This window comes from Charadrius vociferus, unplaced genomic scaffold (genome assembly GCF_000708025.1).
Source record: "Charadrius vociferus isolate BGI_N301 unplaced genomic scaffold, ASM70802v2 scaffold229, whole genome shotgun sequence".
Classification (NCBI taxonomy): domain Eukaryota; kingdom Metazoa; phylum Chordata; class Aves; order Charadriiformes; family Charadriidae; genus Charadrius; species Charadrius vociferus.
The window spans coordinates 39,550-51,102 of NW_009649926.1; the positions used below are offsets into that span (position 1 = coordinate 39,550).

At 61.8% G+C, this 11,553-nt stretch overlaps 1 protein-coding gene across 1 annotated transcript in view; it reads right to left on the reverse strand.

Moving 5' to 3' along the window:
* LOC104291825 (scavenger receptor cysteine-rich domain-containing group B protein-like) overlaps window positions 1-7,026 on the reverse strand; it is a 9,852-nt gene extending 2,826 nt beyond the window's left edge. The window contains exons 1-4 of the mRNA XM_009891118.1: window positions 6,855-7,026; window positions 5,697-6,047; window positions 5,462-5,617; window positions 3,703-3,858 (exon numbers count right to left, since the gene is read on the reverse strand). Of these exons, the coding sequence (XP_009889420.1) occupies window positions 3,703-3,858; window positions 5,462-5,617; window positions 5,697-6,047; window positions 6,855-7,026 (835 nt within the window). The remainder of the gene's footprint in view (window positions 1-3,702; window positions 3,859-5,461; window positions 5,618-5,696; window positions 6,048-6,854) is intronic.
* Window positions 7,027-11,553: the final 4,527 nt, after the last annotated feature.

The following is an 11,553-nucleotide window of genomic DNA, read 5'->3' on the forward strand; positions in this document are numbered from 1 at the left end:
GGGGAGCTGGGAGGGTGTTGGGGGGGGGTGGGTGCTGAGGGTCCCCATAGGATGCTGGGAGGGTGCTGGGGGGGTGTGGGTGCTGAGGGTCTCTGTGGGGAGCTGGGAGGGTGTTGGGGTGGTCTGGGTGCTGAGGGTCTCCATAGGGTGCTGGGATGGTGCTGGGGGGGTCTGGGTGCTGATGGGCTCCATGGGGTGCTCCTGGGGTGCTGGGGGCTCCTGGGTGCTGAGGGTCTCTGTGGGGAGCTGGGAGTGTGCTGGGGGGGTGTGGGTGCTGAGGGTCTCCATAGGGTGCTGGGAGGGTGCTGGTGGGGCCTGGGCGCTGAGGGTCTCTGTGGGGAGCTGAGGGGCTGCTTGGGGGCTCTGGGTTCCAAGGGGTTCCATGGGGTGATGAGTGGATTCTGGGGATATCTGGGTGCTGAGGGTCTCCGTGGGGTGCTGCTTGGGTGCTGGGGGGGTCTGGGCTCCAAGGGGTTCCATGGCTTGCTGCTTGGGTCCTGGGGAGGTCTGGGTGCTGGAGGTCTCCGTGGGGTGCCTAGGGGGTGCTGGGGGTATCTGGGGGCTGGGGGTCTCCATGGAGTGCAGGGGATGTGCTGGGGGGCCATGGGCGCTTATGGCTGGGGGTATTGGGGGCTGGGGGTCTCCATGGAGTGCAGGGGATGTGCTGGGGGGCCATGGGTGCTTATGGGCTCCATGGGGTGCTGGATGGGTGCTGGAAGGGTCTGTGCACTAGGAGTGTCCTTATGGGGCTGAGTGGGTACTGGGGAGCTCTGGGTACTGGAGGGCTCTGGGGGGCCCTGGGAGGGGATGCTAGAGCCTGGACCCAGTTGGACTGCAAGGGCAGGAGGGGCTGCTGGCATCAGGGTGGGGTTCTGTGATAGAGAGGGTGAAGGGGCCTCTGTGGGGGGAGCAGAGACCCCAGCAGGGCTTGGGTCTGGGTCTGCACCTGGGGAGGGAAGGGACACAGAGGTCTGTGAGGCCCCTGAACTGCCATCTCCAGCTCCCTTCGCCCTGGGTACCCATCCATCCATCCACCAACCCACCCATTCATCCATCCACCAGCCACCCATCCAGCCACCCATCCTTCCATCGATGCATGCACCCATCCACCCATCCATCCATCCACCCATCCATCCATCCATCCACCCATCCATCCATCCATCCAACCATTCATCCACCCACCCACCCACCATTCATCCATTCATCCATCCAACCATCCATCCATCCATCCATCCATCCACATCCATCCATCCAAACACCCACCCGTTCCTCTTTCCTTGCCATCCATGCTTCCATTCTCCAACACATCCTCCGTTGCCATCCATCCATCAGTCCATCCACCCTTTCTCCTAACTTTCTGTCCTCCCCTCCCTCCACCTTTCTGTCCATTCAATCATCCCTTCCCCTCTTGGTCTATGCATGTGTAGTCTCTACTCTCTTTCCACCCACCCCAGCCCTCCAACATTTCAGCCTTTTCCTGAAAATTTCTTCCAAGAAATTTCTTGCTTAGTACCATCTGGATGCAGATCTGCGGGAGGATGCGTGCTCCTCATGGTAGCTTCTGGACCAGGTTCGGCTCCAGGATGTACGCTCCATGTGGTAACATTTGGACTCAGTTCTGCTGGGGGATGTGTGCTCCTCATGGTACCATCTGGACCTGGTGCAGCTGCAGGATGCATGCTCCTCAGGATATCATCTGGACTGAAATCTGCTAAGGAACCTGGGCTCCATGTGGTATCATCTGCATCCAGTTCTGCTGAAGGACGTGCATACAGTGTGGCACCACTTAGACCAGGTTCTGCTGTGGGATATCCACTCCACATGGTATCATCCAGACCCCTTTCTGATGAAGAATGTGTGCTCTGCATCCTACCATCTAGACCCAGTTCAGCTGGATGATGAGTGCTCCTCATGGTACCTTCAGGACCTTGTTCTTCTGCAGGACTTGTGCTTGTCATATCTTCAGGACCTGGTTCTGCTGAAAGATGTGTGCTCCTCATGATACCTTCTGGATCTGTTTCTGCTGCACTATGTGTGCTCATTGTGGTGTGTTCAGGACCTTGTTCTGCTGGAGGATGTGTGCTCCATGTGGTATGGTCTGGATCCAGTTCCACTGGAGGATGTGTGCTCCTCATGATACCTTCTGGATCTGTTTCTGCTGCAGGATATTTGCTCCATGTGGTACCATCTGAATCCAGTTCCACTGGAGAATGTATGCTCCATATGGTACCACCTGAAACCAGTTCCACTGGAGGACCTGTGCTCATCATGGTACCTTCTGGACCTGGTTCTGTTCCAGGATGTGTAGTACTCATGGTACTTTCAGAACCTGGTTCTGCTGCAGGACGTATGATCCTCAGGGTATCATCTAGACCAAAATCTGCTGAAGAACGTGTTGTCCATTTGGGACCATCTGCATCCAGTTCTGCTGGAGGACGTGTGCTCTTCATGGTACCTTCAGGACCTGGTTCTCCCAAGTTCTGGTTACTCCACGTGGTATCACCTGTTGGGACAACCATGGTGGGGGCCAACTCCTGCCTTGCTTTGGGCCTGGTGCCTTGTGTGGTACTAACCAGATCCTGTCCCACTTTGGCTTGAGTGGCATCAATGGGATCATGTCCTGCTGGGTGTTGGGTGAGCTGGATGGCAACTGCCACATCTTTCCCTGTTCGCAGTTGGGTGGCACCAGGTGGATCCTGCCCTGCCTTGGGCTTGGTCCCAACCAAAACTCGTCCTGGGGGTTTCCTGGTGGTCTGGTTGGCACCTGCCAGAATCTGTTCAGCTTTGGGTCGGGTGATCCTTACAATACTGGTTGGATCCCGCCCTGCTTTGGGACGGGTGATACGGATGGTACCGACTGGATCCCGTCCTGCCTTGGACCTGTTGGTGCCAGCTGGACCCCATCCTGCTTTGGTCCTGTTGGTGCCAGCTGGACCCCATCCTGCCTTGGACCTGTTGGTGCCAGCTGGACCCCACCCTGCCTTGGACCTGTTGCTGCCAGTTGGATTCCATCCTGCTTTGGACCTGTTGGTGCCAGCTGGATCCCATCCTGCCTTGGATCTGGTGGTACCAGATGGATCCCGTCCCACTTTAGACCTGGTGGCACCAGCTGGATCCCGGCCTGCCTTGGGCTTGGTGCTCTGGATGATACCGGCTGGATCCTGTTCTGCTTTGAGTCGGGTGATCCTGATGATACGAATGGGATCTCGTCCCGCTTTGGCCTGCGTGGCACCAATTCGACTTTGTCCTGTGGGGCGCTGGGTGCCAGGGGTGGCACCAGTTGAATCCCGTCCTGTGGGCTGCTGGGTGCTGCAGGTGACACCAGTTGCATCCCATCCTGTGGTGCGCTGGGTGCCAGGGGTGGTGTTGGGCAGACCCTGTCCTACAGGGTGCTGGGTGCTGCTGGCCGGTGGAGAGGTCCCCATTGGTGACAGCAGGTCCTCTTGCCCTGCAGCAATAAGAAGGTCGCTCAGCCCAGCTCTGGAGGGGCATTCCTTGGCGACAGGGTCTCCGGGACATGGGGAGGGTCCCCAGCAGGCAGGGGAGGTGCATGGGGGACGTCCATGCCTCCCAAACCTGCTCCAGCCCCCAGTCCCGCCGCTGGGGCGGCAAAACATGGAGTCCCACCTTGTAGCCGACCACCCGCTGGCTCCCTGGGACTTTGTAGAGGGGAACAGGGACCCCCATCCCCACTTCTCCTACCCTGACGGGCTGTCCTTGCTGGGGGCGGGCTGGCTGCGGTGCTCCGGGGAGAGGCGGGAACGCGGGACCGCGCAAAGGGGAGCACCCGGGCCGGCTTCATCCATGGCTGGTGGCGAGTGGGCTCTGCAGGATGGACATCCAGGGCGGCCAGCTCATCTGCAGGGGGAGGAGACCAGCGTGAGCCCTGCAGTGCGTGCACTGCGTGTGCGCTGCATAGATGCTGCACCTGGCCTATGCATGCACGGCACGCACGCGATGCAACCTGCCCGCTCATGCACTGCACAGACTCGGTGTCCCCGTGCACGGCACACAGACACACGCTGCACACTGTCCTCGCATGCACCGCACAGACTCGGTGTCCCCATGCACTGCATGCACACACTGCACCCTGCCCACGCATGCACTGCACACATGCACGCACTGCACATGCACACAATACACAGACTCTGTGTCCCTGTGCGCTGCACACATGCACTGCACCCTGCCCATGCGTGCACTGCACAGACTCGGTCTCCCCGTGCACTGGACATGCACACTGCACCCTGCCTGTGCATGCACTGCACACATGCATGCACTGCACAGACTGTGTGTCCTTGTCCACTGCACGCGCACACTGCACCCTGCCCACACATGCACTACATGCACGCACTGCAGCCTGCCCACGCATGCACTGCCCACATGCACGCACTGCACAGACTCGGTGTCCCTGTGCACTGCACATGCACACTACACCCTGCTCACGCACATGCTGCACACATGCACTGCACCCTGCCCACACGTGCACTGCACACATGCACGCACTGCACAGACTCGGTGTCCCTGTGCACTGCACATGCACACTACACCCTGCTCACGCACATGCTGCACACATGCACTGCACCCTGCCCACACATGCACTGCCCACGTGCATGCACTGCACATGCACACACTGCACAGACTCTTCCCCGTGCACCAGACTCTTCCCCGTGCACTGCACACACGCACTGCACCCTGCCCATGCATGCACTGCACAGACTCGGTGTCCACATGCACTGCACCCTGCCTGTGTATACACTGCACATGCACACACTGCACAGACTCTGTGTCCCTGTGTGCTGCACACACACACTGCAACCTGCCCACGTGTGCACTGCACGCACACACTGCACCCTGCCCACACACGCACTACATGCACGCACTGCAGCCTGCCCACTCATGCACTGCCCACATGCATGCACTGCCCACATGCACGCACTGCACAGACAGTGTCCCTGTGCACTGCACACGCACACTACACCCTGCCCACGCTAATGCTGCACACATGCACTGCACCCTGCCCACACATGCACTACATGCATGCACTGCAGCCTGCCCATGCATACACTGCCCACATGCATGCACTGCACATGCATGCAATGCACAGACTCTTCCCCACGCACTGCACATATGCACTGCAGCCTGCCCACGCACGCACTGCACACATGCACACACTGCACAGACTCTGTTTCCCTGTGCACTGCACCCACGCACTGCACCCTGCCCATGCACATGACGCACACATGCACTGCACCCTGCCCATGCATGCACTGCCCACGTGCATGCACGGCACATGCACGCACTGCACAGACTCGGTGTCCCTGTGTGCTGCACACACGCACTGCACCCTGCCCATGCACATGCTGCATGCACACTGCACCCTGCCCACCCGTGCACTGCACGCACGCACTGCACAGACTTGGTGTCCCCGTGCACTGCACATGCCCACCGCCCACACACGCACTGCATGCATGCACTGCACCCTGCCCACACACGCGCTGCGCACGCACAGCACTCTCCCTGCTGCCGCTTGTAGCACAGCCACACTGCAGGACCACGCACTCACGGGGTGTGCGATCCAGCCACAGCATCCCCGTTCCCACCCACTGCCCCGGGACCACTGCACGGGTACGGGGACTGCGGGCCCACTACATCACCCCTGCGTGGGCATGGCCCCCAGCCCCCCGCATCACAGGTACCTGCGCAGACAACCGCAGCATCCTCCCGGTGCTGGCAGTTGGTGACACCCCAGGGGGAAGCCGGGCATCCCAGCAGCGACGACTCGTTCCCTTGGCACCGCACATCATCCAGCCAGATGGGCCCGGTGCCCTCGCCAAAAAACGCTGCCCGGGGTGCATCGAGGGCGGCCCCGCAGCCCAGCTGCCGGCAGACCACTGCTGCGTCCGGCAGCCCCCACAGGTCGTCACAGACGGTACCCCAGTGCCCGGCGTGGAAGATCTCCAGCCGTCCGGCGCAGCGCCCCGCAGCCCCCACCAGCCGCACGGTGGTACCCCCTGCGAGAGAGGCCGAGGTCAGCGCCACCGTGGGCCCTGGGGACCCATGGGTGGGGGGTACCTGTGCACACCAGTCCCGTGCACAACCTACCTGGGCATGCCACGACCGTGCACACCGTGACTGTGCACACTGTACCTGTTCATGCTGTACCCATGCACACTGTGCCCATGCACACCATACCTGTTCATGCTGTACCTGTGCACACCATGACCATGCACAATGTAGCTGTTCATCCGGTACCCATGCACATCATGACCGTGCACACCGTACCTGTTCATCCTGTACCTGTGCACACCATACCCATGCACACCATACCTCTTCATGCTGTACCCATGCACACCGTGCCCATGCACACCGTACCTGTTCACACCTGTTCATGCTGTACCTGTGCACACCATGCCTGTGCACACTGTCGCCGTGCACACTGTACCTCTTCATGCTGAACCTGTGCAAACCGTGCCCGTGCATGCCATACCTGTACATGCTGCACCTGTGCACACCATGACTGCACGCTGTGACCGTGCACACCGTACCTGTGCACACCATACCTGTGCACATCATGCCTGTGCACACCTTACATGTACATGTTGTACCTGTGCACACCATAACTGTACACACTGCAACTGTGCACACCGTACCTGTGCACACCGTGACTGTACACACCTGTTCATGCTGTGCCTGTGCACACTGTGCCCATGCACACTGTACATGTGCATGCTGTACCTGTGCACACCGTGATATGCACACCATACCTGTACGTGCTGTACCTCTACACACCGTACCTGTGCATGCTATACCTGTGCACACTGCAACTGTGCACACCGTAACGGTACACACCGTACCGGTACATGCTGTATCTGTGCACACTGTGACATGCACACCATGCCCATGCATGCCGTACTTGCAAATGCTGTACCTGTGCACGCTGTAACTGTACACACTGTACCTGTACATGCTGTACCTGTGCACACCGTACCTGTGCACGCTGTAACTGTACACACTGTACCTGTTCATGCTGTACCTGTGCACACAATGCCTGCGCACACCATATGCAACCGTAGCTTTGCCTGCTGAGCCTGTGCACACCGGTACCTGCGCGTGCTGCAGTCCACGGTGCTTCACTTGCACACACTCTGTCTGCGTGTGTTCTACCCGTGCACATTATCCCCTTACAGGCTGTGCCCGAGCACGCTGTGACCTGTACGCGCTGTACTCGCACACACTGCCGCTGCACATGCTCTACCCGCGCACACCGTACCTGCGCACGCAGCACCCGTGCACGCTGTAACGGGTGGCTGGGTGACGGCGGGCGGTGGCGGTGGTGGCGTTGGGGTCCAGGGAGGTTCGGTGGTGCCGAGGGGCTGGAAGCGGTGAGCTGTGGGGGGCGGTGGTGAGGCGAGAGGTCCCCAGCTCGGCCACCTGCTCACCCCCCCACCCGCCGCAGCCCACCTGAGCAGACGGCGCTGGCATCCTCTTCGTGGGCGCAGACGTGGGGACGCCAACCCCGGTGCCGGCACAGGGCCAGGCGCTCCTCGGTGCCCCGGCACCGCAACCCGTTGAGCCAGATGGGACCCGAGCCCTCTCCAAACCAGGCTTCCGGGGGGGCGGCCAGGGCAGTCCCCCAGCCCAGCTGCCTGCAGACCACCACTGCGTCCGGCAGCCCCCAGTCGTCGTCGCAGACGGTGCCCCAGTGCCCGTCGTGCTGCACCTCCACTCGCCCGGCACAGCGCCCGGGGCCCCCGGCCAGCCGCACCGGGAACGGCCCTGGGGACAGCCCGCACTCAGGCACCAGGGCGAACAGCACCCACCAACACCCACTGGGACCTACCAGGACCCTCTGGGACCCCTGCCCACACTGGGACCTACCGGGTCCTGCTGGGAAGTACTGGTAGCCCTGCGCACACTGTAACCTGCTGAGTCCCACTGGGAGCTTCTGCACCCCTTGAGTCCTGCTGGGACCCATGCACCCACTGGGACCCACTGGGCTCCTTTGCACACACTGGGACCTGCTGGGACCCACCCAGGCCTCACTGGAACCCACTGGGAGCCCCAGATACACTGGGAACCACTAGGATCATTTGCACACACTGGGTCCCACCAGGACTCAGTGGGACACCTCTAGGCTCCAGGGACCCCTGCACAAACTGGGACCTGCTGAGTCCTGCTGGGACCTACTGGTAGCTCTGTGCACACTGGGACCAGCTGGGACCTATTCACCCACTGGGATCCACTGGGCTCCTTTGCTCACACTGGGATCTGCTGGGAGCCACCCAGGACTCACTGGAACTCACTGGGAGCCCCAGATACACTGGGAACCACTAGGATCATTTGCACACACTGGGACCAGTGGGAGCCCTGCACACACTGGGAGCTGCTGGAGTCCTTCGCACACACTGGGTCCTGCTGGGACCCACTGGGAGGCCTGCACACACTGGAGCTCGTTGGGATCCTTTGCACAAACTGGGACCCACTGGGATCATTTGCACATGCTGGGACCTGCTGGGACCCACTGGGATCTCCTGTACATCCCGGGACCCCCTGGGATTCAATGGGACACCTGCGGGCTCCAGGGACCCCTGCACAAACTGGGACCTACTGGAACCCACTGGGAGGTTCTGTACACATTGGGACCCACTGGGACCCTCCAGGCTCCAAGGACCCCTGCACACACTGGGACCTGCTGGGTCCTGCTGGGACCTACTGGTACCCCTGCACACACTGGGATCCACTGGGATTCTTTGCAGAAACTGGGACCCACTGGGATCCTTTGCACAAACTGGGACCCACTGGGATCCTTTGCACACACTGGGACCTGCTAGGAGCTACCAGGACCCACTGGAATACACTGGGACCCCTGTACAGACTGGGACCTGCTGGGACCCACGGGGACCCCTGCATGCCTGAGGGACTCCTCCCCACACTGGGACCCACTGGGATCATTTACACACACTGGGACCTACTGGAAGCCCTACCCATACTGGGACCTGCTTGGACCTACTGGGACCCTTTGCACAAACTAGGACCCCCCTGAGAGCTCCGATTCACTGGGACTCACGGGGAGCCACTGGGCCAGGTCCCCCCCTCGCCCCCACACTGCCCCACCTCCCCTCCCCCACCCCCCCGGTACCTGTGCTGCGGGGTCCCAGCAGCCCCACTGGAGCCCGAGTGGAGAGGATGAGTGGGGGGACGCAGGTGTCCGGGCACCCCACCCCGTCGCAGGCTCCCCGGGGGGACGGGGGGTCCGTGGGGTACCCAGCAGCGGGGACAAGTGCCCAGTGCCCAGAGCCCAGTGCCCCGCGACCACAGACCAGTGCCCCACAGCCAGTGCCCTTCCCAGTGCTCCCTGACCAGTGCCCAGTGCCTGATGGTCAGTGCCCTTCCCAGTTGCTTGTGACCACTGCCCGGTGCCTTGCCCAGTGCCCAGTACACATTGTCCAGTGCCCAGTGCCCTTCCCAGTGCCTAGTGCCCCAAGCCCAGTGCTCTTCCCAGCGCCCAATGGCCTGTGACCAGTGACCAATGCCCCGTGACCCACAACCATCACTGACCAGTGCCCAGAACCCTTCCCAGTGTCCATGACCAGTGCGCAGTACTGCATGTCCAGTGCCCAGTGCCCAGTACCCCATGCCCAGTGGCCTCCTGCAGTGCCCAGTGCCCTTCCCAGTGCCCTGTGACCATTTACCAGTGCCCTTCCCAGTGTCCTGCCCAGTGCCCACTGCCCCATGCCCAGTGGCCTCCTGCAGTGCCCAGTGCACCATCCCCAGTGCTCTGCCCAGTGCACGGTGACCAGTGACTAGTGCCCCGTGACCAGTGCCCTTCCCAGTGACCCATGACCATCATCGACCAGTGCCCAGTGCCCCATCCCCAGTGCCCTTCCCAGTTCCTTGTGACCAGTGCCCCATATCCAGTGCCCCGTGCCCTCCCCAAGCCCAGTGCCCAGTGCCCAGCAAGCAGTACCAGTGCCCAGTGCCCTTCCCAGTGCCCAGTGCCCCCAAGCAGCGTCCAGTGCCCAGTGCCCAATGACCAGTTCCACGTGACCAGTGACCAGTGCCTTTCCCAGTGGCTGGTGCCCTGTGACCAGTGACTAGTGCTCTTCCCACTGACCCATGACCATCACTGACCAGTGCCCAGTGCCCTTCCCAGTTCCTCATGCCCAGTGCCCCATATCCAGTGCCCAGTGCCCTTCTCTGTTCCCTTCCCCATGCCCAGTGCCCAGTGTCCTTCCCAGTTCCCAGAGCGCAGTGCCCCATGACCAACAACCAGTGCCCAGTCCCCAGTGCCCAGTCCCCAGTGGCCCCCATGCCCACTGCCCAGTGCCCTTCCCACTGCCCATCACAGCCCACCCTACCCAGTTCCCCTCCCAGTGACCAGTATCCAGGACAGCCCAGAACATCCAGTGCCCTTTCCAAGTGCCTCACAGCCTTCCCAGTATCCCGTACAGCCCAGTGCCCAGTTGCCAGCACAGCCCACAGTGCCCCATGCCCAGTGCCCACAATGGCCCATGGTGCCCAGTGCAATTCCCAGTGCCCTTCCCAGTGCCCAGTGCCCCATGCCCAGTGCCCAGCATAGCCCATGGTGCCCAGTGCAATTCCCAGTGCCCCGTTCCCAGTGCCCTATGCCCTGCCCAGACCCAGTGCCCTTCCCAGTGCCCGGCACCACCCATGGTGCCCAGTGCCCACCCCCCCGCAGTGTCGCACAGGATGAACTGGGCACAGTGCCCCATGCAGTGCCCAGTGCTGCATCCAGCCCCTCTGCAGTGCCCCTGCAGTGCCCTGCCCAGTGCCCCCCCCAAGCAGTGCCCTTCCCCTCCAGTGCCCAGTGCAGTGCCCGGTCCTATGCAGTGCCCAGGGCAGTGTCCAGACCCTCCCGTGCAGTGCCCACTGCAGTGCCTGTGCAGTGCCAGTGCCACATCCAGCACTGTGCCATGCCCGTGCAGTGCAGTGCCCGCGCAGTGCCCAGGGCAGTATTCAACCCCCCTCCCAGCATCCACATCATACCCAGGACACACACGCACCCACCCCGTGCAGTGCCCGTGCAGTGCCAGTGCAATGCAAGTGCAGCGCCCAGTATCATATTCAACATCCCCTCCCAGCACCCACACCATACCCAGGCCATATGCACACCAACCCCGTGCAGTGCCCACACTGACCCCCTGCCAGTGCCAGTGCAGTGCAGTGCAAGTGCAGTACCAGTGCCAGCACAGTGCCTGTGGAGCGCCCGGTGCTGCATTCAACCCCCGCCCCCCACACCCACACCATACCTGGGTCATATGCACACCCACCCTGTGCAGTGCCAGTGCCTGTACCAGTGCAGTGCCCATGCAGTGCCAGTGCAGTGCCCGTGTAGTGCCTAGGGCTATATTCAACCCCCCTCCCAGCACCCACACCATACCTGGGCCATAAGCACACCAACCCTGCGCAGTGCCCGTGCCAGCCCCATGCCAGTGCCAGTGCAGTGCCAGTGCCAGTACTAGTGCAGCGGCAGTGCCAGTGCAGTGCAGTCCCTGTGCAGTGCCCGGTGCCGCATTCAACCCCCCTACCAGC